This window comes from Diabrotica virgifera, chromosome 8 (assembly GCF_917563875.1).
Source record: "Diabrotica virgifera virgifera chromosome 8, PGI_DIABVI_V3a".
Lineage (NCBI taxonomy): Eukaryota > Metazoa > Arthropoda > Insecta > Coleoptera > Chrysomelidae > Diabrotica > Diabrotica virgifera.
The window spans coordinates 55,729,037-55,743,491 of record NC_065450.1 but is presented as its reverse complement, the minus strand read 5'-3'; the positions used below and the strand labels follow the sequence as shown (position 1 = coordinate 55,743,491).

Sequence of the window (14,455 nt, the reverse complement as noted above, 5' to 3'; positions counted from 1 at the left end):
GAGGAACTGATTAATATGGTTTTCGTGCTTGGAGAGGATAACAAAAATATGCTATGGTGATAATAATTTATCATCAGCAATTTCCTGACAGACGATAACCCAGAAGAGAAACTTTTCCAAAGTTTTCAAGAACGGTTTCGACGGACTAGCCACTTTATTACGAGAACGATCGTACCTACTAATATTTAGTGAAACTTTCATGATCTGTGGGTATATAGGTACCTGCAAAAATAGTATTTTTTAAAGTAAAACTTAGTAAGTACTTTTTAACTTTAAACAAAGTGCTTTATAATTGTCTTTATAGTTATTGGTACAAAATATGGTTTTTTGATTAAATGGTAGTTTGAATTTCCATGGTAAGTACATTCCGCGTTTAGAGTATCTAGGTACTAAAAATAATGTTATTATGCATGAAAATAAAAAGGAGAAAAGTTTTGCAGGCCAGTGTCATTTTCAATTTTTGAGAAGTTTCTAAAAATTATTTTAGTAGTTTAACACTTTGGCTACCAATGATACTGTGATGATTCTGCGTTGTGGTACCATATGTATCACCGGTGATCAACCTTTATTTCTGGACCATGTGTATCACCGGTGATACCATGCAGGGTATAGTTTAAATGACCATTAATATCGTTGGTATATAAAATCGGGTAAACAGAGTGTGCCGATGGGATGTAAGTGAACCTAATAGCATATCGGACGAGTGGGCATCAAGGGTGATTCATTTTAGTCAAGTTACAACAGTAATAAGAAAAAAGCAAGATTTGGCGACTATTATTAAAACAATAACGCATTGTTTGATGAAAATGCCGATTTTTGCCTATGATGGCACACTTCAGGGTATCAAATGATGGCATAGGTATTCCATCATAGAAAGTCCAGAAGAAAAGCGTTTATAAGCATCCATTATACTCCAAAAATACTAATGATGACATATCTTCGAAATCTGAAATTAAAATGCCAAAAGCTAATGTGCGTGGACCTTCATTTGTACAAAAAATAAGGACCAGTATTGTAAAATTGTAAACCTCTTGTAAACCAGAAAATGAAAAAAATCGAAAACGTGGGAAGAACGGTATGCTCAATTCTACTCCAGACCTGATTTGAGCTCAGACAGAAGTAGGAAGAAAGAGCAATTTAATAAAGAAAAAACTGCCAAGAAGGGTCACGAAGAAAGTTTTTGTCGAAAAAATAGCAGTTAAGAAGAAGAAGAACGAGCGGAATTTTGGAATGATCTTAAAGACGACAAACCTGATGTCAATTGCTTGTATTGTAATGAACTGTAGATACTCCCTACTCCCTATATCTAAATCAAAAGAAATATGGATTCGGTGTCGGACATACCATTCATGGTTTTATGTATAATGTGCTGATGCGGAAAAAAGTAAAAAAAACAGTTATGGGAATTTTGTTTATAAATAATATTTTTTGCGCTTAATAACCTTCTAGTAAGGTTAGTAAAGTAAGTTAGTAAAACATTACGAATTTATTTTTTAATCTTTGTTGTTATTTTTCGCAATATAACATAAAAAATTAAGTTCTTTTATTTTAAAATAAATGGTGCCATCATAGGAAACGTGCGTTTCACTATGATTGCATACTTGCTAATTCAAAAAAAAATTAAGAGTGTGTAAAAATCGTTTAAAATCAATATTATATTGTACAACACTTAAAATGTAGCTTAAGTTCGAATGACTTAGCACCACAAAATCACAAAAATGCTTAGAGAATTTTAAATATCTACACCTTAAAATAGGTATGCCATCATAGGCGACTTTCCCCTAGGTAAGTAAGCTATAAAATGGAAATTCGCCGAAACATCTGAAAATTATTAACTTAGGTATAAATCCTAATAGATACAGATAAAACAGAAATTTTACATAAGGCAATATTGAAAATTTGCTGCTAGAAAATACCAAACTCCAAATATGTAAATAAGATTGGTAGTATACCTGGGTAGGTAGATACCTACTATCATCAGTGATTGAGAGAAAAGAAAATAATACCTACTAAATAGCATAATTTAGGATTAAGACTTCAATGAAATTATATGTCTATCTAGAAACAGAAATTATTCTTCGTGAAAAACTCTCCGCTAAATTAATAAACACGTAAAAGGTAAAAAGTTCCTTTAGGTAATTTTATCTTGTCAAAGATCAATAAAGTTCGGATAAAAACTAAGCAGAGCAGATACAATGTTGTGCTTGTCCACAGACACCACTTTTTCGATTTAAAAAACACTAAGCATCAAAATTAAGTCACCACCTTAAAAAAGGGACATTTTTGATGTCTCGGTTTTCCTAAACGTGTTGTCCGAATCGAGTGATTTTTTAGTAGATAGGTATATTATAGCTTTACTCTTCAAGAATATCGATGTAATAATATTATTGCTAAAGAGGTAAATTTCATTGTATACCGTATACCGGGTGTAACAATGATAGTGTGTTTTTTTCTCAAAGTTTGGAACACCCTGTGGAATATTCTAGCGTATATAAAATATTGAAAGTAAAATTGAACTGTAGCCTTAGGCTTTCTTAACATTTTGCTTTTTGATTCATTCGTTTATGTTGGATAGTAAAAAAATTAGGAACTTTAACAACTAGCAATGTTATTCATCAATGTTTCTAAATAAATGCGACAAACTTTAAGTGGTAATTCTGCATTAAAAAATAATAACCGTTTGCTTTATAAATACACATCCGCAAATGCTTCGTTTCCGAGATACGGGATGTTGATTTTTTTTCTGACAAACTGACGATTTATTTATTGTTCTAAAACTGGTTGAGATATGCAAATGAAATTTGGTAGGTTTTAAGAGGTAGTTATTGCGCATTTTTTGACAAACAATTAAGAATTGTACCTATATTCACCATTGGCGTACATACGGGTATAAACATTTTAGATACATGCATGCTCAGTAAGCCACTGTGTATTCTTTAAAGCGAATAACGTTCTGGAGAGAAAGTTAGGGGAAAACCAAAGAGTTACATCTGCCATCTCTCGGAGACTAGTGTACTTACACATGTAACTATTTTTTCCATGGTAGAAGTCATTATTTGGAAGGTACTGATGCAATAAAAAAAACTTTAACATTTTGAGATATAACCCTCTTCTTCCAAATGAACGATAGGTATGTCTATCTGATAAACACAAATTATTCTTCGTGAAACACTCTTCTCTAAATTAATAAATACGTTAAAAATAAAAGTTCGCTTAGGTAATTTTATTTGGTCAAAGTTCAATAAGGTTCGGATAAAAACTGTACACTGAAAAAAATACTGTACGTAGTACCAATGAACGCCAATCATTGACTTTTTTTACATGTATTCAATGAAAATTTCGTTAATACTATAAACACGTAGTCATTAAGTAATGACCATATTCATTATTACAATGTAATTCTATTCATTAAAAAATAATGAATAGAATCATTAATCCAATGAATCGTTTTATCTATCCAATGACTTTTTTCATAATACTAATAATTTGTTCATTGTATATATGAAACTATACATCAGGATTATGCGGTTAAATTAATGAATATAAAACGTTGCACTAATGTACAGTGTTCTTTAAATTACGAACTCGTTGATTGAATCAATGTTTTCGTAACATTAAATCAATGTTTTCGACTTTGATTAATAACTCGATACATTGTTTTGATGTAACGCAATTATTCCATTTATGTAATATACCTGAATCAATGATCAATACATTGTATCAATAATCTTGTACATAAACCGATACATTTCTTAAAACTCTATAAGTGTTTTTATTGGTGTAAAAAAATCACGTGACAACAGTTGCAGCCTCCTAGCAGACAGTTACCCTGCAGACTCTGAGGAGCGGTGTTTGGCACTAGTGATTTGGTTGATTTTTCTAAGGTATGTATTTACATATATTTTTAACTATTTATAAATTATTTTGTTGAATTTCTATAAAAAAAGTTATAGATACTTCTATTTCCACTTTTGCAGATTGATATGGATTTTGGAGTGGCATTTGGAAATGGAAATGGACTTATTGATGGATGGGACAGCAATTTCGAAAGAATTATCTCCTTTCTTCGGTGTGAAAGTCATATTAAGGATAAAACAAATAAATTTTTATTTGAAAAGATTACCCATGAAGACATTACGGAATGTATGTAGGTAAGTACCTATTTCATTATTCAATCCTGTATCTATAGTATTATTTAATTTCTGTTCTCTGTAAATTTTTTCAAAAGCTAATTCGACACATAGGTAAAAGAAAATAGGAACCATTTGAAAATATTTCTAAATGGTATAATCTTATAAAAGATTAGTAAATTAAATCTTTAGGTGATTAAACCGTAAATAATTGAAAAATATTATTAACTTTGGCAGTCGGTAGTACCTATCAAAGTAAAAATAAACATCTCAATATCTAGCAATTTTTTTCTATTTATGTTCACTATTTAGATTTATTTTCTTATAATAACTATTAATATAAATTGTAGATGGCTAACATGCAGTTCTTCTTTGGGTTCTACATCGATATTTTGTACGAACTAATAAAATGGTTAAAAAAAGATCTTAATGGACAACCAAATATATAATAAAATATACCATCAGAGATTTTCAGTTATCATTCTTACATCGGGAAGACCCAGCAAGAAGTCGAAGATCATAGTAGATTTTTGAAATTACAGAAAAATGCCATTCAACCATTTGTTTTTTGTATGGGTGGTGATAATTAATCCCAGAGAGATGTTGTATTTATGGAGATGTTATTGTAGATGTATTTATTTTCACGATATCAGTTATACATTTTTTATATAGGTAATATAAATAAACTTATATTATATTTTTATATTTTTTATAAGAAGAATCAATTTCTTTTATATTTAGTTATTCAGTTTTTTCCAAATTATATTATAAAAAGTTGTTTGTGTTAATTAAAAATATATGTTTTTTTTTCTTTAAACTTATAGATACTTCAACCTATATTTGTAATATTTGTGTAGATATTAAGTCGTCATTTTGTTTACTTATTAACTATTTGTATGTTATATACAAATATACCTACATGAAGATGACATTCACTCAATCAAAAGAGTACGTAAATATAATGAAAAAAACATTGATTCAAAAACGGGGAGCATTAATTTTCGTCCGAAGATCAGTATCGTTGGTCCAATGTAAGTAGATACATTAACTAATGCTCAAAAACATTAACTTCTATGAATTAGTACGTTCATTCAATGTACTTTCTAGTTAAGAATTAATGTACTGATACATTGATTCAATGTACCGTTACATTGATTGAATGTACCGATAGGTACATTGATTCTTAACTAGAAAGTACATTGAATGAACGTACTAATTCATAAAAATTAATGTTTTTGAGCATTAGTTAATGTATCTACTTACATTGGACCAATGATACTGATCTTTGGACGAAAATTAATGCTCCCCGTTTTTGAATCAATGTTTTTTTCATTATATTTACGTACTTTTTTGGTTCAGTGTACAGACGATGTTGTACCTGTCCACAAAACACACTTTTACAATTTAAAATATACCTACTTAATACTTATGAAAACGTCCACAAATATAATAAATATGTCCCTAATTTTAGTAGATATAATTAGATCTTAGTAAAAATAATTTTCTCTGATTGTTCTTAAAAAGTGTTCCTAATATCAGCTAGCAACAACTCTGATACCTTTTTGACGTTAGATACATGATGTCCAACAAGGATTTTTTAGCAACATGAACGCCGGCTCTGGCTCAGCCTTTTGTTAAAATGTAGAAGCAATTTAAGAAAAACCAAGGAATACATTGAATCGAAATAAAAAAACAGCCCGCACACCTCGTATTGATTGCGCAGCGACAGCCCGGTGACATTCTTTATCAATACGTCATAGCTCATATTTCAAGTTCTCTTGCATCCGCCCTCAGAGCTACAAAGAAACTAACTTCTTTCGGCAACAGTGGGTGGGCGGTCGAAGATGCGAGCGAGTGGGGCGCCAATCCGACGCGGCCGTCGAGAGCCGCTCGCCAATCGGCGCAATCGTGTGCGTGACGAAACAGGCCCCGCCTACAGGCACTTGCAGCAGTTTTTCCAAATGTTTTTATTTATTACATTTGTATTCGCCGACTGTACCGGTTGTGTGTGCACTTCCTCAGGTCGCCTAACAGAGTGTACCCACGGTGCGCCGGTGCGCGTTGACTGCCCCGCCCGTGACAGACAGACAAACAATACGAAAAGCTCACTATTACGACATCTCTCTGACTGTCTGGCTGTTTACGATTGTTCTGGTACATTTACAAATACACATACATACAACAAATGGACTTGGGTGTTGAGTGTTAGGTTTTAGTTGTGTGTCGAGATGATGGACAATTCGGGAATGGACTCAGCAAGCGATCACAGTAGCCACGCGTCTTCCGGTTCACCGGCCGTTGCAATCAAGCAGTCTCCTTCGCCTCCGAACAACTTAATCAACAGCCACCATCACAATCACAACCATCAAGTACACAGTCCGAGACAAGCGAGTCCTTTAGGCCCTCCGATGTCGATGGCTCATCCGCTTTCGCCGCCACCGGTGACTTCAGCAAGTCTGGCTCGCAGCATGGCTCTTGGACACTTGCCGCCCCCAGGTCTCGGACTTCTTAACTCCCTAGGAGTTCTGCACAACCCTTTGGACTTGATGGCTCATCATGCTCCTCCACGTTCTTACAACAGTCCTCCACCGATTTCGACTTCCGATCCAACGGCCAACGAGTGTAAGTTAGTTGATTATCGCGGACAAAAAGTGGCGGCTTTTATTATTGCTGGAGACACTATGTTATGTCTTCCTCAAGCATTCGAACTCTTCTTGAAGCATTTAGTGGGCGGTTTACACACAGTTTATACCAAGTTAAAGCGTCTGGACATTGTACCTCTCGTCTGTAACGTCGAACAAGTTCGAATCCTCAGAGGGCTGGGAGCCATCCAACCAGGTGTCAACAGATGTAAACTGCTGTCTTGTAAGGACTTCGATACTCTTTACAGAGACTGTACAACAGCCAGGTATGTGTCTGACAAGTATTTTTAACTATTTTGATATTTGCTATGATTCTGGACCTAATATGTTCTGAAATTGTTATTTGAATTTGACAGTTATGGGAAATCAGCTAGGACTTCTTGGAAATTATATAAATATCAATGTGTAAATTTTGTATGACCTAGCCGCAATCTGTTGACTGTTGACTCCACCACCACTAGATATTTGCTGCAGGTACTGCTCGGTTTTTGTATAAGGGCGCATAATTTTTTAGTTTTACTTGATTGTTGGAAAGACAAGTTTCTTGTATACACTATTATTAGTGGTGATAATTCATTCATTAGCATTTTAATCTTTTCAATGTGGCTATAAAGCAATTCAAGTTCCATTGAAGCATGAATTTAAAATTCTTATGACATTATTTTTCATGCATCGATCATTTAATTTTGAGTGAACCATTTTTAATAAGGTGGAGAAGCCGTCAAAAACAGTTTTTGGCTAAGGCTTCAGGAAATTTTGATCTCATTGCATTTAGAACGAAATCACATGTCATAATTCAGTGAATTTTAGCGTGTATGGAGCAGATGTTGTCGTTAAAATGTTTTCAATTGGCTTTAGTGTGGCCTCGACATCTAAAGCCTTTTTCTATTTTTTAAGCTACAAAAATTTCATTTAGATTTTTAGTTTCTGAGATATAAGTAGAGGTCGGAATTTTTCCTTTTGCTTGATTGGTTGTTTTAGTATTACTGCTATTTGCTGTAGTTGTTGAAGGTGTATTATGTGCTGTAAGCGAATTATTATTTATCGTTGGGATATCCAAAGAAGTAGGGTTGGAGCAGTTGGTTGTATCATCTAAAATGTTTGTTGCTGAATTATTTTAATTTACTTCCATGGATTCTGAAATTCGCATCCTCAGAGGTCGCGGAGCAATCCAACCAGGTGTCAACAAATGCAAACTTTTTTCTTGTAAGGACTTCGATATTTTTTACAGAGACCGTACAAAAGCCAGGTATGTGTCTGACAAGTATTTTAACTATTTGGATATTTTTTATGATAGACTCTCGACAGTCTATCATCATATGTACGAAAATTGGTATTTGACAGTTGTGGCAAATCAGCTAGGACTTCTTGGAAATTATATATAAATATCAATGTGTAAATTTTGTATGACCTAGCCGCAGTCTGTTGACTGTTGACTCCATCACTAGATATTTGCTGTACTGCTCTGTTTTTTGGATAGGGCGCATAAGTTTTTAGTTTTACTTGATTGTTGGAAAGACAAGTTTTTGTAGACACGCATTATTAGTGGTGATAATTCATTCATTAGTATTTTAATCTTTTCAATGTGCAACTATTTCGATATTTTGCATGATAGACTCTAGACAGTCTATCATCATATGTACTAAAATAGGTATTTGACAGTTGTTGCAAATCGGCTGCAACTTCTTGGAAATGATATAAATCTGTAGTCGTATGGCAAAACTTGATAAGTATATCCGATTTTTTGATATGTCCGATTATTGCTTGATATGTTATTTAGTAACATTTTTTTCTTTAAGTTGATAGAGATTGGTATGTCTATGATGAAGATAAAACCCTTAAAAATGAGAATGACAATATGATATATTACTTATTAGGTAGGGCAAAAATTTGATATGTTACTTGATTTCTCATGTTGATTACTTTTTGTTTTTGGGTTGGCAAAACATGACTCAAACTTTCAAAATGCTCTTTTGGAAAATTTGGTTAAACACACGTATCAGCCTTTGCCAAAACATGACATAAATATCAATGTTTTTACATTTTGTATGACCTGGCCACAGTCTGTTGCGTTGACTGTTGAACTCCACTAGGTACTGAATATTTGCTCGGTTTTTTGGATAGGGCGATTTAGTTTTACTTGATTGTTAAAAATACGAGTTTCTTTTAGACACCCTATGGTGATAATTAGATAGATCGTAGCAGCTTTCTTCAGTGAGGGAAAATTCATATGTTGGATTTGTTTTCTTTAATTCGTTTGACATTATTTTTCATGAGTTGATCATTTAATTTTGAATGAACCATTTTTAATAAGGTGTATAATAAGCCGTCAAAAGCTTCTGTAGAGTTTTTGGCTGCGGCATCAGGAAATTTTGATCCCATTGCGTTTACAACGAAGTCACGTAGGTAGTTCAGTTAATTTTAGCGTGTATGGAGCAGATGCTGTCGTTAAAATGTTTTCAATTGACTTTAACGTGCTTCGACATCTAAAGCCTTTTTCTCTTTTTTTGTTGAAGCTATAAAACAGGGGTGGCCAGTTCCTTGATAGTCCGAGCCATTTTTCAAAATTTGAAATTTTTCTCGTGCCGCAATTAAACAATTATTTAAAAAGTGAAATAAAATGGTTTACATCGTTGTTTCAAATATGCAAATAATAAATAATTCTACAAGCAACCTTTACTAATTCAGGATACTTCGATTCTTCATCATCCTTCCAACTTTTTCTGGGACGGCCTACTGATCTTCTATCGTCTTTCAAAAAACACCGTCTTTAACACTCTGTCTTCCTCTAATCTAATCTAATGCTACATGACCATCTTACCTTAGCTTTTATAAATATGTCTGACGATGTTTTCAGTACTATAAAATACACAGTCACCAATTCAGCTTTGCGGCGCCTTCTACACTCTCCTTGGTCAAATAGCTTTTGGGGGCCTTTCAGGGCCTTTGAGGGTCAAATATCATTCTGAGAAATTTGCTTTCAAATATTTGGCCATACAGTCTTAATTTAGATTGTCTTTTTAGCAGCTAGCAACTTAGATCTTAATAAATGATGATGGGGAGTATAATTCTCTATTCCACGTAGCTATCCTCTTTTTATATGTCGTTGTCATCTGTGATTACCGCCCTAGATATTTAAACTATTTTACTACTTCGAAGTTGTGGTCATTAATAGTTATGTTCTGCCTAACTCTTGGTCTTGGATTTTTGGTTACTAGCGTGTATTTCGTCTTCTCTTCATTTATTCGAAAGCCTAGACTCCTAGACTACTTGTTTCTTCTTTGAGTTTTGAAAACACCTCTCTTACGTCTCTTTGTAGAATGAGCGACTGCACCTATATCATCAGCAAAGGCCAACAATAGTTTTGATCCTCGATTCGAAGTCCTCCTGTCAGTTCAGATGATATTTTACCTATTACATATATTCTAAGGCCAAATTGAACAGCAACAGTGATAAAGGGTCTCCGTGTCCAAGTCCTGCGATGTTACACTTAGTCTTTTATATTTATTGTCAGTAACTTAAGACATTTTGTAACACAAAAATTAATAGTAATTCAGGTACGTTTATCGAAAGCCATAAATAATCCTTCAAAGAGCCACATGTGGCTCGTGAGCCACAGTTTTTCCACCCCTGTTATAAAAGTTGCATTTAGAATTTTAGTTTCTGAGATATAAGTAGAAGTTTAAATTTGCCTTTTTGCTTGATTGATTGCAGTTTGCTGTAGTTGTTGAATGTATATTATGTGCTGTAAGCGAATCATTTATCGTTGGGATATACGTAGAAGTAGGGTTGGAGCAGTTGGTATTATCATCTGAAATCTTTTGTGGTGAATTGTTTTGATTTACCTACTTCCATGGATTCTGAAGTTCACATTCTCAGAGGTATCGAATCCATCCAAAGGTGTCAACAGATGCAAACTCCTCGTATTTCGATATTTTCTATGATACTAGACTCTGGACAGTCTATTATGTGCTTACTAAATGTGTAAATCGGCTAGGACTTCTTGGAAATTATATGTATAAATATCAATGTGTAAATTTTGCATGACCTAGCTGTAGTCTGTTGACTGCTGACTCCACTACTATGGATATTTATATTTGCTGTACCTACTGCTCGGTTTTTTGCATAGGGCGTATAATTTTTTTTACTTGATTGTTGAAAAGACGAATTTCTTATAGACTAACTATTGGTGATGATAGTTCATTGATTAGCATTTTAATATCTTCAATGTGGCTATAAAATCAAGTCAAGTTCCATTGAAGAATTAATTTAATTGAACTTATTGAGATAAATCGTAATCTGTTTTTTTGGTGAGAAAATATTCATGTGTTGGAATCATTTGGTGTATAATTCTTGTAACATTATTTTTCTTGCGTCGATCATTTAATTCTGAGTGAACCATTTTTAATAAGGTGTAGGTATAAGCCTTCAAAAGATTCTGTACAGTTTTTGGCTATGGCATTAAGAAATTTTGATCCCACTGTGTTTATAACGAAGTCACACAATTCAGTGAATTTTAATGTAGGTATATGGAGGAGATGCTGTCGTTAAAATATTTTCAATTGATTTAATGTAGCTCCGACATCTAAAGCCTTTTTTCTTTTTCTTTTGAAGCTATCACCAGGCTGAAAATGAAGCTGAGATATCTTTAGAGGTTGAAATTTGCCTTTTGATTGATTGATTGTTTTAGTATTATAGCTGTTATTGCCTTAAATACTTTCATTTTTGTACTCTGCGCTATTTCCTTTTTTCCTAGAAAAGTTGTGTTCATTGCATGGTATGAATTTATTGCTTTCTCTAACCATTTATCGATTTTCAAATCTTGTTGTCCTGAATCTTCTATTTTTACAACAAGGTATGCCAAGCCTTTTACTTGTTCTATATGTATACCGTTGATCAGTTTATCATACCATTTTCTTCTAGTATTTCATTCCAGGTTTTTAAATTTTCTTGGAGGTCTTTTTCTTTTGCTGCCATGATAACGATGTCATCTACAAAAGCACATTCTGATATTCCAGTCAGTTGCAAATTTTTGAATCCTACAAATAGGTGTTGTTCTCTGACTACATTTTTTAATTATTTCGTCCATAAATAACATAAATAATTATGGACTTAGTCCCCTCTCTGTCTTAGACCATCTTTTGTTATAAAATTTTCTGATTTGAAGTTTCTAGTTATAATACAATTCGTCGTATCTTTATATGGACATTCGATATTCTTCCTTAGTTTGGTTGTTATTCCTCTTTGTTCCAGGAGCGACCATACTTTTTGCCGAGGAACGAGATCAAACGCTTTTTGTAAGTCTATAAACGCAAAATAGGCTTTGCTTTTCTGAGTTTCGTTTTATCAATGGTTTTTCACACTTCTTCCTTTTCTAAAGCCACTTGGAGATTCTGTTAATGTTAGTATCTTTGTCAGCTTTTCTTGTAATATTTGTTCGTACAGTTTCATCGCCGAGCACAAGAGCATTATGGCTATATAGTTTCTGTATCCCCTTTTATCTCCGGATTTATATATGGGTAGTATCAACGAGATCTTCCATTCTTCTCGTGTTCTTTCAGCTTTCCATATCCTGTTGATTTGATTAATTGTAATATCTGTTGTCTTTGTACTCCCATATATTTGAGCATCTCCGTTATTATTTTATCATGCCCTGGTGACTTTCCGTTTTTCATTTTTGGCAGTCCTTGTGTAAATACTTCCCACGTTATTGCAGTGGCTAGTGGCTTGCGTTCCTTCTATGGTTTCTCCGGTATTTGTTACGTTAATGGTATATTGTGGTGTTTCGTTTTCTGTTGCTAATAGTTGTTGAAAATACCTTTTCCACCTTTACATTATTTCTTCTTCCTGTGTTAAAATATTTTCTGTTTCGTCTCTAATTATTATCAATTAAACTGTATTTTTCCCCTTCTTGAACGTTTTCATGGTCTTATAAAACAACTTTTGGCTAATTTTAGTATCTGCTTCTAGTTTTCCCCGATTGTTTTAGTATTATTGCTGTTTGCTGTAGATGTTGAAAGTATATTGTGGAATCATTTATTGTTGGAGCAGTTGGTTGTATCATCTGAAATGTTTGTTGCTGAATTCTTGTGTCCAACCATACTCTTTACAGGGACTGTACAACAGCCAGGTACTTATGTCTCTGACAAGTATTTTGACTATTTCGATATTTTCTTGTAAGATTTAAATTAAATACGTCGTGTACATTCTCGGAATGATTGCTGTTCAACCCCCGAGCATAGAGCATAGGCATTTAGGGCAAACAATGCATATGATGGATGCAGTCGATATACATAATATACTAACTGGGACAATTCTAACCCTCGCAATATCGCTGATGTAATTATAAAGGCATGGAAATGAGGGGAAACTCAAGTGGAGTTGTTTCCCTTTTATAATCCAAATATACGACTCACAGCAGTTATTCACTATATTATAACGTTCTCGAATTCCGATTCTACAATAGGAGTATAAACATTCAAATAAATATTGTACAAAACTTGTTTCTTTTGAAAAATTACTTAATTGTTTGTATAGCAATAAATTATAAAGTTTAATTCTTTGTTATTTCTCTTTCGACTATAAATGGTAAAAGGCCAAAAAAACTTTGTATCATATTAACACTGAAAGAATATAATATTGATTGTATTATGATTGACTTCATAATATGGAAAATGACTATTTTTTTTGAAATCTCTTGAACATTATTCTCAGATTGTTGGAATTTCTTCTTCTAGAATTGGTTAAAAATTCTAGATCAAGTTACCTATAGACATAGATCAAATTTTAGCATCAGTCCGAATTTTGCAATCCAAGAAATTTTTATTCGTTTGTTGCAATCTTATATTATCCATGTTGTGTTTTCTTATGGTCAGCAGTCTCTATAAATGTTCTTGTTTAGGTAATCTTTATTCTGACATTTCATAGAGATTTTTCAACTAACGTAGATATTATAGGTATATAGTATTTATATCTTATATCGTCAAAGATTAGTTTTATTGATTTTTTGCTGCAAACTTGTCCGTTTTCTTGGCAGTTAACCTCTGTTTTTACCATGAATTTTAGCATCATGTAACTATTTAATTTTTATTCTGGTGTTATACCTAGAGATACAGTTGCCTCAACTCTCTGAGTTGCTTTCTTAGATTTTTATTTAGTGTGCTGTATTATTTAAGATAGCATAATATATCTTTATTAGACTCATAGCTCTTCAGATGGTAGGCGTTTCTTTTAATTGTTTTTTACATATTGCTTCTGTTCATATCTGTAAATTTTGCTGAATTTTGCTGTTTTGTTAATTTGTCTTCTAGAACAGATGAAGTGTCCCATCCATACCTGATACACTCTCGGTTAGACTGTGATTTTGTTGATTCTTTTTGAGTTCTACTTAAGGCTGTATGACACTATGCATTTTCTTGTATCATTTCTAATATCGTTTCTGATATGTCAAAAAAATGTATAGTGTCATACACAGATACAAGAAACGATATCAGAAACGATACAAGAATTTGTGTCAGGCACAGATTCTTGTACAATAACTGCGCCAATTTCTGCGCAAAGAGCAAAAACGTAAAACCTGCTGGTAAAACTCTCTAAATGTCATAATGGCGGCTGAAAATGAGATCATATGATTTATGTCTTGATGAATTTATTTGTGTTTTGTAGGTATTATTTATAAATATT

The 14,455-nt window shown here is 33.1% G+C and overlaps 1 protein-coding gene across 2 annotated transcripts in view; it reads left to right on the top strand.

Moving 5' to 3' along the window:
* Nucleotides 1–6,123: 6,123 nt before the first annotated feature.
* The window catches only part of LOC114330076 (dachshund homolog 2), a 1,215,300-nt gene continuing 1,206,968 nt past the window's right edge, over nt 6,124–14,455 (top strand). For both annotated transcript variants that reach the window (XM_050657910.1, XM_050657909.1), the window contains exon 1: nt 6,124–7,038. In XM_050657910.1, coding sequence (XP_050513867.1) covers nt 6,359–7,038 — 680 coding nt within the window. In that variant the 5' untranslated portion in view covers nt 6,124–6,358. The remainder of the gene's footprint in view (nt 7,039–14,455) is intronic.